Here is a 13,147-nt window from a genome sequence, read left to right as displayed (position 1 = left end):
TGTTCCATTATCACGTTAGTGATGCGCGCACTTTTATCTGATCAGTTATTACGTTAGTAATATGCGCAATTTTATCTGTTCCATTATTACGTTAATGATGCGCGCAGTTTTATCTGTTCCATTATTACGTGAGTGATGCGCGCATTTCTATCTTTTCCATTATTAAGCTACTGATTCGCTTAGTTTTATTTGTTGCAATATTACGTTAATGATAAGCGTTTTTTTCATTTCTTAACTTATTATGTTATTGATGCGCGCACTTTTATTTGTTGTACTATTACGTTAGTAATGCGCGCACTTTTCTCTGTTCTGTTATTACGTTGATGAGGTGCGCACTTTTATCTGATCCATTATTACGTTACCGATTTGCGCAGTTTTATCTGTTCCATTATTACGTGGGTGATGCGCGTTCTTTTATCTGTTCCATTGTTAAGTTACTGATTGGCGCAATAATCTCTCTCTTGCATTATTACATTACTGACTTGCGCTTTTTTATCTGCTCCATTATTACGTTAGTGATTCGCGGACTTTTATCTGTTTTATTATTACGTTACTGATGCGTGCGGGTTTTACTTTTCCATTATTGAGTGATGCGCGGTCTTTTATCTGTTCCATTGTTAAGTTACTGATTGGCGCAATAATCTCTCTCTTGCATTATTACATTACTGACTTGCGCTTTTTTATCTGGTCCATTATTACGTTACAGATGCGCTTACTTTTATCTGTTTCATTATGACGTTACTGATTTGCACAGTTTTATCTGTTGAATTCTGACGTTACTGATGGGCGAACTTTTATCTGTTCTCTTATTACGTTACGTATTCGCGTAGTTTTATCTGTTCCGTTATTACGTTACTGGTGCGCACACTTTTATCGGTTCCATTATTACGGTACTCATTCGTGCACTTTTATTTGTTGCATTATTACGTTACTGATGCGCGCAGTTTTAAATGTTCCATTATTATGTTACAGATTCGCGTACATTTATTGTTTTTATTGTTACGTTACAGATGCACGAACTTTTATCTCTTCCATTTTGGGGTTACTGATGCGCGCAGTTTTATCGGTTGCATTATTACGTGACAGAAGCGCTTACTTTTATTACTTCTATTATTATGTTGCTGATTCGCTCACTTTTATCCGTTCCATTAGTAATTATTTATTATTAACTGATGTGCGCAGTTTTATCTGTTTCATTATTACGTTAGTCATGCGCGCATTTTTATCTGTTTCTTTAATACGTTATTTATACGCGCACTTTTATCTGTTCCATTATTACGTTACTGATATGCGCAATTTTATCTGTTCCATTATTACGTTAGTGATGCGCGCAGTTTTATCTGTTCCGTTATTACGTTATTTATACGCGCACTTTTATCTGTTTCATTGTTACGTTATTTATACGCGCACTTTTATCTGTTCCATTATTACGTTATTTATACGCGCACTTTTATCTGTTCCATTATTACGTTACTGATACGCGCAGTTTTATCTGTTCCATTATTACGTTAGTGATGCGCGCACTTTTATCTGATCCGTTATTACGTTAGTAATATGCGCAATTTTATCTGTTCCATTATTACGTTAGTGATGCGCGCAGTTTTATCTGTTCCATTATTACGTTACTAATACGCGCACTTTTATCTGTTTTTAATTGTTACGTTATTTATACGCGCACTTTTATCTGTTCCATTATTACGTTATTTATACGAGCACTTTTATCTGTTCCATTATTACGTTAGTGATGCGCGCACTTTTATCTGATCCGTTATTACGTTAGTAATATGCGCAATTTTATCTGTTCCATTATTACGTTAGTGATGCGCGCAGTTTTATCTGTTCCATTATTACGTTACTAATACGCGCAGTTTTATCTGTTCCATTATTACTTGAGTGATGCGCGCATTTCTATCTTTTCCATTATTAAGCTACTGATTCGCTTAGTTTTATTTGTTGCAATATTACGTTAATGATAAGCGTTTTTTTCATTTCTTAACTTATTATGTTATTGATGCGCGCACTTTTATTTGTTGCACTATTACGTTAGTAATGCGCGCACTTTTCTCTGTTCTGTTATTACGTTGATGATGTGCGCACTTTTATCTGATCTATTATTACGTTACCGATTTGCGCAGTTTTATCTGTTCCATTATTACGTGGGTGATGCGCGTTCTTTTATCTGTTCCATTGTTAAGTTACTGATTGGCGCAATAATCTCTCTCTTGCATTATTACATTACTGACTTGCGCTTTTTTATCTGCTCCATTATTACGTTAGTGATTCGCGGACTTTTATCTGTTTTATTATTACGTTACTGATGCGTGTGGGTTTTACTTTTCCATGATTGAGTGATGCGCGGTCTTTTATTTGTTCCATTGTTAAGTTACTGATTGGCGCAATAATCTCTCTCTTGCATTATTACATTACTGACTTGCGCTTTTTTATCTGGTCCATTATTACGTTACAGATGCGCTTACTTTTATCTGTTTTATTATTACGTTACTGATTCGCACAGTTTTATCTGTTGAATTCTGACGTTACTGATGGGCGAACTTTTATCTGTTCTCTTATTACGTTACGTATTCGCGTAGTTTTATCTGTTCCGTTATTACGTTACTGGTGCGCGCACTTTTATCTGTTCCATTATTACATTACTCATTCGTGCACTTTTATCTATTCCATTATTACGTTACTGATGCGCGCAGTTTTAAATGTTCCATTATTACGTTACAGATTCGTGTACATTTATTGTTTTCCTTGTTACGTTACAGATGGACGAACTTTTATCTCTTCCATTTTTGCCTTACTGACGCGCGCAGTTTTATCGGTTGCATTATTACGTGACAGAAGCGCTTACTTTTATCACTTCCATTATTATGTTGCTGATTCGGTCACTTTTATGTGTTCCATTAGTAATTATTTATTATTAACTGATGTGCGCAGTTTTATCTGTTTCATTATTACGTTAGTCGTGCGCGCACTTTTATCTGTTTCTTTATAACGTTATTTATACGCGCATTTTTATCGGTTCCATTATTACGTTACTGATGGGCGCACTTTTATCTGTTCCATTATAACGTTACTGATGGGCGCGCGTTTATTTGTTCCAATATTATGTTACCAATGTGCGCAGTTTTATCTGTTCTATTATTACGTTACTGATTCGCGTAATTTTATCTATTCCATTATTACGTTACTGATGGGCGCACTTTTATTTGTTCCATTGTAACGTTACTGATGCGCGCAGTTTGTTTTTTTCTATTATTACGTTAGTGATGAGTGCACTTTTATCTGTTTTATTATTACGTTACTAATGCGCGCAGGTTTATCTGTTCCATTATTACGTTAGTTATGCGCGCACTTTTATCTGTTTTATTATTACGTTACTGATGCGTGCGGTTTTAACTTTTCCATTATTACGTTAGTGATGCGTGCACTTTTATTTGTTCCATTATTACGTTACTAATGCGCGCAGTTTTATCTGTTCCATTATTACGTTAGTTATGCGCGGACTTTTATCTGTTTTATTATTACGTTAGCGATGCGGCTAGTCTTATCTGTTTAAGTACTACGTCAGTGATGCGCGCACTTTTATTTGTTCAATTATTACGTTACTAATACTAGCAGTTTTATCTGTTCCATTATTACGTTACTAATGCGCGCAGTTTTATCTGTTCCATTATTATGTTACTAATACGCCCAGTTTTAGCTGTTCCATTATTAGATTAGTGATGCGCGCACTTTTATCTGTTCCATTCTTACGTTACTAATACGCGCAGTTTTATTTGTTCCATTATTACGTTAGTGATGCGCGCAGTTGTATCTGTTCCATTATTATGGTAGTGATACGCGCACTTTTATCTGTTTCATTATTACGCTACTGATGCGCGCACTTTTCTCTGTTCCATTATTGCGTTACTGACTTGTGCACTTTTATCTGTTCCATTGTTACGTTACTGATGCGCGCACTTTTGTCTGTTTTATTATTACGTTAGTGATTTGCGCACTTTTATCTGTTTCATTATTACGTTAATACTTAGCGCAGTTTTTTTTCGGTTATTACGTTACTACCTAGTAGATTATAGTGCGTTGACTTAGGCCCTTAGGCACCTAACTGGATTGCATAAATCATGTTAAGATTACAGGAACCGTTAAGTATGGTTGCAAAACATTAGGTTTTTGTCTGGGAACAATTGTTAACAGCCGTGCTATCTTTGAAACGTTTTATGCAACCAGTCCCAAGTGTTTACAGGGCATCCTACCAAGGATACAGGGGGTGTGGGGGGGGGGGGGGGGGCGGAGAATAGTGACGCGCCAGTGACTTCTTTATTTTTCCAGTGCAGTTTATTAGTCATACAAGTGCTTATTTTTTGTTTCTTTGTTTGTATGTTCAACACAACTCTTATCAAATCAGACCTTGGTGATTACAATTTTAGAAAATCTTCTTTAAATTGAATGTGATGAGCTGAATCAAATGTAAAAAAGGTACTGTAACTGTAAATATTAGTCAGAATGCTGGAAATATCAGGTTTGAAGTACTTTATTCTCAAGAGAACTAAGACTCAATGAAATGTGAATAACCTCAATATTGATAAGTTTATTGTTCTGAGTGTCATATGATAGTTTTACCAATTCTAGTTCCAAAAGGTTTTCTAGAATTTCAACATCTGTCGTAATTGACGGGTTTATATGGCATATTTCCATGAGCTTGTTAAAGAGCTCATTGAATACAGACAGACTTATCTTGTTGGCTGGTTTGTTTTCTTCTTGGACATACAACTTCAAAGACCATTGGATGTTACAACAAGCCATTTTCATCGTCATACTGCACGAGCTGCATGTTGCCAACTTGCCGTTGATTGTTACTTTCTTATTACATGAACAGCAACGGTGATACTTGCTGATGTTGGTGACACTAAGGATGTTTGCATTTATGTCTTTGACAGGTAAAATTATGTCAAGTGGTTGAACAGGTTCTGGAAAGGCTTCTTGTAATGTAATTAGGCATTCTTCATTTTTGGGAGTGTTCAAGTATCGTTCCTAGTGGACAACTTTGACTCTGATTCTGTCAAAGTAGTAGGTCTGACCTTGGTCGAGGGTTCCTGCATGGTCTCCCCATACCACAAGTTTAATGAAGCCAGTTGGATCACTGATGTAGCCTTCTTGTTTTTTCACAGGGTTGGATTGAAGAACAAGTGTTTTGATTCCTGACAATTGTAGCAGTTGTCCTTTTATTGAAACATGTTGATCAGCAGTCACTTGAGAAAGTGATGCAATAGAGATTATATTGTTTAGGCTCTTGTATGGAAAGGAGGCTGTGCAGGGGGTCAACGTTGTGTACCTGTTAATAACAATATCTTGTCGGCCATACTTGTTGCTGATACCATATTTCTTTAACTTGACTGGTGACTGATGTTGGGCCAAGGTATCAAGGTGTTCTTTTTTCTCTATGGCAAAACAGACTACTTTTACTACATTTGAATAGGTCTGTAGCTCACAATTGAAGTACTTTGAAGGTCCAGATCGTTTAATCGGTGACACACTATGAATATAGCACTGCATTTCTGTTGGTTCTGCGGATTAAAATAATATGAAAAGGGGTTACTTTAATCTACATTGACTAATAACTGTGTATTAAACATTTGATATGGAATGTTGTGGTTTCAAAAACGTTGGGTTTGCCATTTGGTTATTTTTTTTTTTAATATAATGTATTCAAGTCGTCTCATTTACCTGCAGAACCATGCTTGACCTCTGCCATTGGTAGCTGGTTTACTCCATCAGTTTGTAGTTATTCTCCCATTATCTCGGCTGTGGAATCATGAAAATAGAAAAAAAGTAAGTTAAGTTTAGGATTACAAAGAGGTTTTGAAAGCCCTTGTCTATAATAATGCTCCAAATCTAAAACTACAGCACTTTCAAACAAAACATGTGGAGGAAAACTCACCATTAGGGAAAAAAGAGAAACGATAATATGGAGTTACAAACTGTAAAGATTATGGTAACAATTAAATAACGCACTAGTCTTTAAGACTATTTTGGTATATGTGAAAGAGATTTTAGTTCTTTTTGGGTCTGATTTACTGCAATGGAACCAAGTCTTTTTTCTTCCTGTAGCCTATATTTTAAATTAGTGCAATTTTGAAGACTTGTAAGTCGCTCAAAAGTCATTGGTTCGATAACGCAAGTTGAAAGACTTCTTACACTACTTATTGCCACATAAGAAATTCCTGTGGTGGTCTCGCTTTTACCAATATCTATCCATGCTTTTGGCAGGGTCAACCCTTGGCTTTTATGTATTGTCATTGCCCAAGCAAGTTTCAAAGGCAGTTGTTGTCTCTCATGTACAACATCCAAAAAGTGAGAGTTAACTGTTATTGGGCATATAGGCACACATGCAGGAATGTTAACAATGATCGAAGGGCCCCTGTAGTCATCAAGTTTGACGATAATAGCCACAGGTAGGTCAGGAGGTTGATGATTGTTTGCATAAATTAAATCTACAACAGTTCCGGTTGCTCCATTGCAAAGTCCAACTTCTGTCCACAAATTCATTGTAAGTATTATGCGAGCTCCTTTTGCAAGGAAAATAGTAGGTTGCAAGCCTGACATTTCATCTGGAGATGCTTTCTTAGCTAAATCACTTGAGTGACGTGCATCAATACGAGCTATTGGTTCATTGAGTGATGATAACTGTTCAAAGTTATAATTTGCCACTACTTCATTGCTATAGTACAACCTTGTGGCATTGTGAAACTTAGCTATATTTTTTACTTTGGAAGGTTGCCGAGTTAAGAGAAGTTTCCAGTCTTCGTCATTACAGTCTACTGTGCGTAGTCGCATCAGTAAGTTTGCTCTGGGCTTAAGCCTTGGACCCTCTGATTTACTGACAGCTTAACAACATTGGTGAACATGCAATAAGCAAGATGACCTTGCTGCCCTATTGCACTTGATGGTTTCGAATGATAGAGGGGCTTATCAGCTACAGGTGGTAATTGACCGGGATCACCAACTAATATGATGGATATACCACCAAACACTTCATCAGTTTTGTCTGTTGCTTGTCTGCAACGTTTATCAATCCAACCAAACAGTGTTTGCCCAAGCATAGAGTATTCATCAATGATAATGTACTTGATATCTTTCAAGGTGTTTTGCAATCCGATAAGATTTTGCCCCTGTAAGTCACTTTTTCATTTTGACCCAAAAGGAAGTCTAAGTAGTGAATGAATAGTGCGTCCATTTATGTGAAATGAAGCTTTTCCAGTTGTTGCAGTTACTGCACACTTCTTTTGAAGGAGGTTTCGTAACTTTTACCTGTACCTGCTACACCGATTATTATGACGAATAAAGGATCTTTAGGAGAGTGTTGTTCTGAATGTGTTTTAACTATATTTTAGGCACACCTCTGCCTGTTGCTAAAAGTGTTTATGTCAACATGATGTTGTTGCAGATTAACGGTCGAGTCTAATGTGTCTAATGAGTATACCGATGGGTCAGATTGCGGGTGCAATGACTCCGTTTAACTGGTACGTGACCACAATGGGTCATTGTGCACAATGGCCATCGAGTGCAACGACTCGTCTCATTTGATTGACTCATTTCATTTGTTTTAGAACAAAGATAACTCGTATCATTTGATACTGAATATACATCAGGTGTCGCCAAAAACTCCAGGAATCGCCAAAACTCCAAGAATAGTTAATACCTTCCTGATCAGGCTTTGATCTACGAAATATTTAGAAAAGATAAGGCCTACGATTAATCACGAAATATTTCAGAAAGAAAAGGATCTTACCTTGCCTTGTACTTTTCGTAGCGACCACGAGGAACGGGATGAAACGCACGCGGGACGTTAAGATGCTATTGTGACGTTTTTATAATGAACGGTGAAAGAAAAGTTCCTCGGAGATGCAGACATGACCACACTGAAGAAATGTCTGTGTTTTTTAAAACAATTTTTGCACTTTTTGATATTTATTTTTATATCAATCATATCCGATATACAACCTTTTCTCGATTTCTCGCGCTTAGTAACATGCATGTGCACAGAGGTAGATTCTTAGTACAAAAAGCGTTTTTCTCCACACTGAGCAAGGGTTATATACCCGAAACGCGCGCGCGCGCGCGCCCGTGTGTGTATGTGTTTTTTCAAAACATTATTAATATCTATTTTATATCAATCCCATCCGATATACAATCCTATCCGATATACAACCTCTTTTCTCGATTACTCGCGCTTAGGAACATTTACAGCGGTAGGCTGCTGCCGCTGAACATTTACAGCGGTAGGCACTGGGTTCGAAACGCGTTGGGCATGATGGACTGTCATATTCATTATGCTATTGTGACGGTGCGATTTTGCACCGACATATTTTCTCGATTTTTTGCGCTAAGGAACACGCGCGCTGGGCATGATGGACAGTATTGGGACGACTCGATTAGGAAGCGTCTCCTTCGTCGACGCAATTAGCGCCTTTTTATCTGTTCCATTATTATGTTACCGATGCGCGCACTTTTATCTGTTTTATTACTGCGTTACCTTTGCGCGCAGTTTTATATGTTCCACTAAAACGTTTGTGATGCGAGCACTTTTATCTGTTCCATTATTACGTTACTGATTCGCGCACTTTTATCTGTTCCATTGTTACGTTACTGATTGGCGCACTTTTCTCTGTTGAATTATTACATTAGTGATTAGCGCTCTTTTATCTGTTTTGTTATTACGTTAATGATTCGCGCACTTTTATATCCGTTCTATTATTACGTTACTGATTGGCGCACTTTTATGTGTTACATTATTACGTTACTTATTCGTGCAGTTTTATCTGTTCCATTATTACGTTACTGAGTCGCGCACTTTTATCTGTCCAATTATTACGTTACGGATGCACGCACTTTTATCTGTTCCATTATTAAGTTAGAGATGAGCACATTTTTGTCTGTTCCATTGTTACGTTACAGATGCGCGCACTTTTACCTTATCCATTATTACATTACTGATTCACGTACTTTTATCTGTTCCATTATTACGTCACTGATTCGCGCACTCTTCTCTCTTCCATTATTACGTTACTGATTCGTGCACTTTTATCTGTTCCATTGTTACGTCACGGATTCGTGCTCTTTTATCTATTCCATTATTACGTTACAGATTCGCTTACAGTTATCTGTTCCATTATCACGTTACAGATGGGCGTAGTTTTATCGGTCCCGTTATGGCCCCCGCAGGGCTTTCGCCCAGAGGCGAAAGCTTGAGGAGGCCATCATTGAAAGTTGCGCGTATATATACAAAATTTACTTACAGTCAGAATATACAGTTTGTATACTAGATAAAATCTCGATTTGCTCAAACAGGGGCCGCATGGAATCGTTGGGTAATGATGACGTCTCGTCACCGAACGCCCGCATGGAATCGTTTTGTAATGATGACGTTTCATTACAGAACGCCTGCAAGTATTTAGTGGGTAATATTTGTGACGTCACAATGGCAGGGGGTAGCAGTAAATGAAAAATCCCTAGGCGTGTTTTGGCTTCTGTCACACGTCAAGGGACTGCAAGCTGCTCACGTTGCCAATCAGGGGCTTCCTTTCGGATGATTTGAAATAGGCTCAGTGACCCACCATCACTCAAATTACAGTGAATCCAAAGAGCTGGTAATGTGGATCATTGCTCAAAGTGGTATCGCCGCATCCTTTGATGCACAATAATCTGAGTAGTCCAGATTAATGACCACAGATCCTCAACCGCATCATCTAAAAAGAACTCTAGCCACTTTTAAACAACTACTTTACAACAATGCAAAAACCATTGAGACAACTCTTTCGCAAAGTTTTCCAACTTTTTAAAGCTTTTTTACAGCGGGGGCAGCTGTAGTGTCAACTATTACTAGTTACGTTATTGATTCGCGCAGATTTATGTGTTAAATTTTTACGTTAGAGAGTCGCGCAGTTTTGTTTGTGCCATTGTTACTTTACAGATGCATTCACTTTCATCTCTTTTATTACCTGAGAGATGCGCGCCCGGTGATCTGTTCTATCATTACTTTATTAATTCGTGCACTTTTATCTGTTCCATTATTACCTTATTGATTCACGTACTTTTATGTTTTCATAGCGTTAGTAAGTCAAGTTGTTTGTAATAGGATAAGTTACAGTTTAAAGCTGTCTAGACAATACAAACAGCTCGATGGTACTTAGGAAAGGGCTATGGAGACCTAGTAATGAAGGCCAAGATTACAGTAAATAATGGAAGGAATTTTCGGGACTTTGAAAACTTACCGCTTGATAGAGGGTGACCGCTTGATAGGGTGCCGTTTAATACAGGTTCGGCTGTAACTTCACTGAGGAATTATAGTCTGTTCTAGTTCTCAGCAAAAGAATTGCTCCCCGTAAAAAGGTTAGAGCGTAAATTGCTGGAAAATTGTTTTTGTCATGTAAAAACTCAGTTTGCACGACCGTGTAAAAGAGGATTAAATCGAAGCAGATTACAATATACGTGGGGTGAGAAAAATACACGATGTTCCAAGTCACGAAAGTTCCTATCTTAGTTCTGTGAAGTCTGTTCATCAACGCATTGCTGCGAACACTTTAGTTACCTTGATTTGTGTTCCTTCTGTTGTGTTCCTTCTGCACCCGGCCTGGAATCTCCTGGTGGGATTTAGAGCAAAAAGAAGGGTTTCTCGAAGTTTTCTTCTCTGCAAGGAATCAATTCCAGAAAAAGAATAATGGATGGGGGATACTCCAAAATTCCACGGCCTTTCTTATTTTATAAACAAATTTGCTTTCAATCAAAATAAGCTGGTTTACCACAGAATTACTAACAATGTCAATAGATTACGGTAGATCGGAGTGAAAGAATTTCAAAGTGTAGTGGGCATTTTTGGTAATTACCATTAGAAAAGAAAAAAAGCCATTGCTCTTTAAAATAGTAGCTCTTCATTTTTGTTTTCAGCTGGTTTCAATTATTGTCACTGCCAAACTCATTATGTGTACGCTCAGTCTTTTTTTTTTGTCACTGGAACTGTCAACTATTCTGGTAAGGAGATTTTGTCCAACTGTAATGGGAAGATTATTGAGGACAAATCCAGCAAAAAAATGTTTAGAAAAGCACTTTACCCCTCAACCCCGTTCCCAGGGTCCTCTCCTACTCAGTGCCTGGTAGGAGAGGACCCTGGGAACGAAGTTGTCTACCCCTATTACCTTTCTCAATACTAATGATCAATATTAATGATTCATTTCCCTATTATATTTAATCTCATTTTACATTCTTTTTTTTCTTCCTTTTGCTGTTTTTTATATTTTTCTAGTCTATTTAATTTTAACTCAATAATTGCTTTATTAGCCTATTTTAAAGGGCACAGTTTTAGTTTTTACTAGAGGTGCCTCCCTCCTCACCTCCCCATTATGAATTGTTTTTTTTTTTTCAAGTGAATTGTAAATATTTATTTAATGTCAAATTTTTGTAACTATTTAATTGTGTACTAGTTGTAAGGAGAGGAGAAACAAATAAATAAAATAAATCAAACTACTCTGGTCAACTGATGGGTTCTTTTGGTGCTATGACCTTAGCTAACTTTTTTCATCTCTCTATTTCATGCCCCCTTTCCTAGCATACTATCCTGCATCACTTCACTCTTTTTTTATTTTTTCTGGTTCCTCTTTACATCTCTTCCACTAATTACACTTTTGTAAGGTTAATGTGGCTTTGGTTTTGTAATAACAACAAGATGCCCCTCTAATGGCATTACACGGAATGCTTAATGTAGCCCCAATTATTCCCCATTGTATGTTTCGCAGATATTTAAAAAATATCCTCCCTTGGCCATTGAAATAATTGTCTGAATGGTTTTATTCAGATATATTGCGTGATACTTATCGTTGTGTTACTAGGAATCATCCCAGAAATAACTATGCAATAACGTCATGACCCCGCTGAACTGGTCTGGCCTCCTCTAGCTCTTATCCTTCGCGTTGATCATTCGATCTGTTTTTTAAAGCGGATTTTCTTTGCTGTGAACTCTCCCAATTTCCGCCGTTTCAACTGTCGAGTACTACCTAGAAGTTATTATTTCGATTTACTGCTTGAAAAAGGTTGGTTTTCTCTCTGAAAACGGCAGATCCGGAGTCTTAAATTCAGACATGTGGCCGCCATTGAACGAAAACAACTTTTCCAAATGATGATTTGCTTTGACGTCACACAAGTAGAGATGAGTGGGTCCCCTCCCTTGTGATATACGCGCAGATAATGGAGTTTGATTGGGCCGCTTTTGTTCAAGACAATCAAAACAATAGATCCCTTCTGGGAGAGGGAAGAATTTAATCCAGTTTTAATGAATAAATCAAATGATTTGACGTCACACAGAAGTGATGAGTGGGTCCCCTCTCTCGTGATATGTGCCTGAAAAATAGATTTTGATTGGGCCGCTTCTGTTGAAGACAATCAGAACAATATATCCTTACTAGGGGAGGACAGAGTTTAATGCATAAATTAATGTGCACATTTATGACACCGATGAAGAAAAAAGAGATACCCGACCGAAACCTAGACACGCCATGGCCTGCGGGCATTCCGTGTAACAATAAATAACTAATTATTAAAAACAGTATAATAAAAAAGGGAAACAAAACCCAAACCCAATTTTGACAGGTTGAGATCATGTTTTTTTAAAATATTTTACATAATAAACAATTAATGTTTGAAGCACACTCACTTCAAATTTATTTAATTGGACTTGATGTCTTAGATACAAATACCAGTAAGATAAATAAAAGCTAAATGAAACAATGTAAGTTCTCAAACAGACAATTTGATAGTTTGTCCTCAAAAACCAGAAATAAGATAATATATAAGGTGATGAAGAAACAAATGCCCTTCAAACAGTTAAAGAAGGTATCCTTGCCTACATTCACTTTCTCCATCTATCTTTACACTGTTTACATTGATTTACATCCAGAAAATCACAGATCAATTTTGTCGAAAAACAACATAATTGTAAGGTATTGGGAGCTACTCAGTACTGAGACTTCAGGATGGAATGGAATGGGCACGGGTTAAAAAAAAATCTTAGAACAGGAACTGAAGGAATGACCTTGGATGTTTGATGTCAATTTCTCTCTCTTTGAGTCACCTGGCCGCATAATAACTC

General features: G+C 37.2%; 1 protein-coding gene and 1 pseudogene across 1 annotated transcript; both read right to left on the bottom strand.

The window, feature by feature from the left end:
* Positions 1 to 4,902: 4,902 nt before the first annotated feature.
* On the bottom strand, positions 4,903 to 5,901 carry LOC146489365 (uncharacterized). Its single transcript, XM_085111474.1, has 2 exons — positions 5,734 to 5,901; positions 4,903 to 5,573 (listed from the first exon to the last, which is right to left on the bottom strand). Exons 1-2 carry the CDS (start codon positions 5,759 to 5,761, stop codon positions 5,041 to 5,043), a joined length of 561 nt encoding a protein of 186 aa, XP_084967600.1. The 5' UTR covers positions 5,762 to 5,901; the 3' UTR covers positions 4,903 to 5,040.
* Positions 5,902 to 6,023: 122 nt separating this feature from the next.
* Positions 6,024 to 7,109, bottom strand: LOC146489364 (ATP-dependent DNA helicase PIF1-like; annotated as a pseudogene).
* Between the last annotated feature and the right edge of the window lie 6,038 nt (positions 7,110 to 13,147).

This window comes from Pavona decussata, unplaced genomic scaffold (assembly GCF_977016875.1).
Source record: "Pavona decussata unplaced genomic scaffold, jaPavDecu1.1 SCAFFOLD_6, whole genome shotgun sequence".
Lineage (NCBI taxonomy): Eukaryota > Metazoa > Cnidaria > Anthozoa > Scleractinia > Agariciidae > Pavona > Pavona decussata.
The sequence above is the reverse complement of the archived record's forward strand: the minus strand, read 5'-3'. Positions and strand labels throughout refer to the sequence as shown.